We start from the raw sequence: 5,000 nt of genomic DNA, 5'->3' as shown, positions 1-5,000 counted from the left end.
GTAGCAAGAAAGAGAAGTTGGGTCACTTTGAATGTCCCAAAAACACTCGCGCCATGAGAGTGCGGGAAGAAAGACAAGATTCATGTAACCAAACAGTGTTCAGTGCCTTTCTTCCATGATTCCGTATTCCTGTATTTCTTCAGCATTTTTCGTCTGCCACCAGAAAACAATACCATTTCAAACACACAAATGCAAACATTGAAGAAATAATATATCAGTGGAAGTCCAACAAAAATCTTTTCGTTTGTGGAATTTTGTTAAATGTGTTTGTATCTTTTCCCATGCAGTAGTTGCAGTAGGTTCAGTGGACACTTCTGATGAAGGTAAGGAGAACCGCGTTTCTTTTAAGAGAAAATATGTGAAAGTAATAGTAAAGTAATTATGATAAGTACCGTTAGTAATTATAGAGGCAAGAGTGGTACTTATTTTATGTAGATGAGAAAATATATATAATCAGAATGATAATATATGTGGGTATAATGACGTCCAAATTTTAAGTGGCGTGTATCCATATGCGGATATCTATTGCGCTCTCTTAGTCGTCTCAAATAATGGACTCACAAGACCAGACATTATCCAAAATCAGTGATTTGGGGGAGCAACTTACAAGTCTAAGGTTCTGGAATATGTCAAGAAAAGGACTTCCCTCCAAAAAATTACATCTCCGTCTTATAATATATGGAAGCTATCACCCCCCCCCTCCCTTGGTCTATTGCATGCCTACTGATAGCTTAAAAAAAAAAAAAAAAAAAAAAAAAAAAACAGAACAAACAGAGACAACGGAAATGGCAAACGAACCGGAAGGAGAAGAACAACACCAGTACCGTAACCGCGTCACTTATCATGTAATCAACAGCAAGTATTCTATTCCTCAAGTGTTTCCAAGAGAGCGGTCATCGTGCAAGGACCTGGACCCGGAGTGCGCAGAGTTTGCAAGCCGGGGGGAGTGTGAGAATAACCCAGCGTACATGGAATTATCCTGCATGCGCACTTGTGGCACCTGCTTGCCCGATTCGAAGGGTAAGCCTCGCCCTCGGAGGAAAAGGCCGATTGTCTTTTGTTATGTCTGTCTCGGTCTAACGTTTGTGCATGCATACATACGTGCACACACACACACACACACACACACACACACACACACACAAACACACAAACACACACACGCACACACACACACATTTAAATGATGAAATATGGTGCACATGATATATGATTTGTGTGAATGACACCCTCAATCTTTACTCGTCCATACCTTTTATTTCTTTTTTTCTACCTTCTCTTTTTCTTCCCTCCTTCTTTCTCATGTCCCTTTCTCCATCCCTCCCTCCGCTTTTCTGTCACTCCCTCGCATTGTCTCTATCCTACTTTCCCTAGCAATTTAACACTTGCATTCCTCCCCTCTTGTCTTACACTGGTGTGACTGATACACTGATTATAATTACAGGAAGTTCGTCCGTCTTTCATCACACGATACAATAAGCAAACACCCATTCCCTCGTCCTCGTAGACAATGCATCCATAGGAAACGTTTGTCAGCATATGAAGAAACGTTATTTGTTTTTATCTACTAACAACTGTGTCCTGGTCCCCATTAGTGACGGGGTGTGAAGATCTGGTGGATGGTTGTCAGCAGCTGAGTGAGCGAGGGGATTGCGACACCAACCCTGCTTTTATGAATGTGAATTGTCCGAACAGCTGCATGACCTGTCCTCCTGCACGTAAGTTGCGAAATCTAGTTTTACTTTTATATATTTTTTTTCAATATGTTCTTAAATACAGATCTGTTCATATTCTGAGTACCCTGCACGTATTTGAAAAAGGTTGACGTGAGTGGTTTTACTATTTATTACTTATTAATTATTGTCAGTTTCAGAGTTTTAATATTCCGTGATGACGACATAGTTATGTTTAAGTAGATCTCATTCGTCTATATTCCTTAATTGACTTAGCGATTACCGTTTAAACCTACTATGGAATTCAAAACTGATTTGCCGCAAAATAGCCAGAAAATACTATCACTGACATGCGACCGCTTACACAGGACCCGAAGACTGTGTTGACCGCCATGACACCTGCTTTTTGGGCTCCCTGCTTGGCCTTTGCAGAGCGCGGCCTTCCTTCTACCTCATCTTCTGTGGCGAATCCTGCAGGAAGTTCATACCAGCTTGTGGAGGAGGTAAAGGCTGGTGTTTGTTTGTTTTTTGCTTTATGGGATTATTTGATTGGGCACACACACTCTCTCTCTCTTTCACTCACTCTCTCTCTCTATCTCTCTGTCTCTCTTTCACACGCAAAAATACACACACTTCATACCAAACATAACATTCAAAATAAAGGACATGAAAAACCAATCTCTATACATTCGCCCTCATCCGCAAAACCGAACGTCCATAACACCCATTCACATCGCTAGTGCCAGGTGTCCATGGAATTCATAATCATGCTATCCCCATAATCTCTCGACTTTCCCCTCGATTGCTTGTTTATCTAAGCTCTCATATCGTAAAATATCTCATATAAATCTTGATTATACGGTGCTTGTCTATAAAGCACATTCTCTTTTTTTTATATACTTCTATATACTTACTACTATGATATGTTTAATACATGAATCTATTCTTATAATCACTTACTTTTTTATGCTAACCAATATACTTAATATTCTGTTCAATTCCTGTATTTCTTAATAATTTCGCTAACTCAAATTTGTACTCATTGATATATTTACAAATCTATCTAATTCATATGCTACTGTAATTATGCACCAACTCATTTTCTTACACATAAATATACTTATCAATCTGTTTGATTTATACATCTATGTTTACTTTCAGTTTCGCCAAGCCTAGTGACGGAAGTATGTCGGGCTTACTCTCGCGGGGATGGTAAGTCTGTATCTTAATTTCAATCATTTAATGATATAAGATTAGTGTGTTGAAGTTAGGAGCTATGCATTATCTAGTTTTGAAACATCGGTGAAATTAAGAATATGAATGGTAATGGTTATAACAGTAAAGGCGATAATGATAATGATGGCAATGATGGCAAGGATTATGTTTATAATGTTATTTGAAGTATACCAATGTTAACACTAATATGATACTAATAATTCTGATGATAATGATATAATGATATTAAATGGAATATCAGTCATAACAGGAAGACACAGACTAAACAAACAAACATGGGTGGGTTTCTAATGCACACTTTCAATCATGTAATATGTGTGATTTATGAATCAGTAGTATAATGATCAGTCAGTCTTTTATATCTTCGGAATATGATTTTAATCAGCCTTTCTTGCCTGTAGGATATGTGGGACATGCGTGAGGAAAGTTGCTTCATTAACGAAAGATTTTACATGTCTCTTATCTCAATATATTTGTTTTTTCATGTCATATCTAGTGCTTGTGTTATTTGTATCAGAATTCGTTTATACAAATATATATTCTATATATCTATATCTATTTATTGATCTATATTCATATATATATATATATATATATATATATATATATATATATATATATATATATATATATATAGAGAGAGAGAGAGAGAGAGAGAGAGAGAGAGAGAGAGATTTGTCTTTTTCCAGATTTTGACTGTGGAAGGGACCCTACTGTACAGAATGTATTAAGAAGAAGTGAACCTCCTTCCGCTAAGGATACCAAAGTAACATCCACATTTTACAGAGACATCGCAAGCAAAACTATACTTTCCAGGCTATCAAGATTTCGCTTCGAAGGCCGAGCCCAGTGCAATATTGTAATCGGAGGGAACATGCCAAGTTTTGTTGAAGGCACAACGCCTGTAGTGGTTACGACTCCAAACGTGTCAATAGAGAATATGTTCAGCCGGTTATTGTCGGGGCAACCTGATCCAAACGAAGTCGATGACTTTCCTTTAAGCTCTGGACTAAAGATTATAAGAGAGATTTTACGAACTGTGCTGTCAGGAAATCAAAAAGAGGAAATAGCTATGGATGACTATATGAATGTCGTCAATACTAGCATCAAACACAGAATTCGAAGGCAAGAGATTGACCCTGCTTGCAGTGACATGACTATGATGGACATTTGCCAAACGACTATCCACTTGGGAGGCGTCGTTTCTTTCAGCGTCTGTGAAGCCATGCTCCTCGTCCTGCCCGTGATCCTTGCTTTGCCTGTGGCCCTCGGCATCTCCAGTCTCCTGTCGCCATCTTTGACGCCTCCTCCTGCTTCACCTGCTCCTCCTACTCCTGCTCCTCTTCGGAACCTCCCTTCCCCCTTCCTTACCCCTCCTCCTTCTCCTCCACCTCCTCAGCCTCCTCCACCAAATCCTCCTCCTCAACCCCCTCCCCCCTCACCGTCCCCAGAGGCAATCAGGGCTGTCATTCCCTTCTGCACGGGCTCCGGATACCTGAGTCTCGTGCAGCGGCTGAGGAGGCTCGTCAACCGGAACAACGGGCGTCCCTTGAGTCCCGTGGCTGCGTCCATCGCCGTCGCCGTCAACTACTGCAAGGTTTATATATTTCCTAACTTCATGATTTTGCTGTATATCCGTACGAGGAAATCAAATGCGAAAGAGTATCACTTATGAATGATGAAGGTAGTGTGATTAGTATGTGCAAACAAGCATCATAAGATATTTAAGTATTGGGTCTCAACCTAATGGCAATACGACCTTTCATTAGTTCTGTGTAAACTCTTTTTTTTTCCATATGCTCGGCCAAAAAATCCAATCTGTAGTATATTGAAGTCAAAATTGATATATGTTCATGAAAATGCACAATCATTTATGGCTTATGGTGTGGACCTGAAACATCACCCTAACTAACCTCATATTTACCTATTGAGAAGCGTGGACCAGAGTTTGAGAATCCCGTCTAAGGCTATTCCGTTTAGCGTGCACATACACAACACACCCGTTGCACAATATGTTATTGTTACCTGTGATTTCAGTTCGGCTTAGGTGCGCGACCCGATGTGCCGCCCGCTCCGCCCTCGCTGCAGGCC

At 40.0% G+C, this 5,000-nt stretch overlaps 1 protein-coding gene across 1 annotated transcript in view; it reads left to right on the top strand.

Moving 5' to 3' along the window:
• The window catches only part of LOC147472134 (uncharacterized), a 15,807-nt gene that overhangs the window by 6,747 nt on the left and 4,060 nt on the right, over nt 1–5,000 (top strand). The window contains exons 5-12 of the mRNA XM_086534377.1: nt 5–84; nt 291–323; nt 877–1,020; nt 1,596–1,718; nt 2,042–2,176; nt 2,835–2,885; nt 3,599–4,506; nt 4,947–4,997. Coding sequence (XP_086390503.1) covers nt 5–84; nt 291–323; nt 877–1,020; nt 1,596–1,718; nt 2,042–2,176; nt 2,835–2,885; nt 3,599–4,506; nt 4,947–4,997 — 1,525 coding nt within the window. The remainder of the gene's footprint in view (nt 1–4; nt 85–290; nt 324–876; nt 1,021–1,595; nt 1,719–2,041; nt 2,177–2,834; nt 2,886–3,598; nt 4,507–4,946; nt 4,998–5,000) is intronic.

This window comes from Penaeus japonicus, unplaced genomic scaffold (genome assembly GCF_977035675.1).
Source record: "Penaeus japonicus unplaced genomic scaffold, GWHDUDI00000001_assembly GWHDUDI00000003, whole genome shotgun sequence".
In the NCBI taxonomy this organism is placed as follows: Eukaryota; Metazoa; Arthropoda; class Malacostraca; order Decapoda; family Penaeidae; genus Penaeus; species Penaeus japonicus.
The sequence above is the reverse complement of the archived record's forward strand: the minus strand, read 5'-3'. Positions and strand labels throughout refer to the sequence as shown.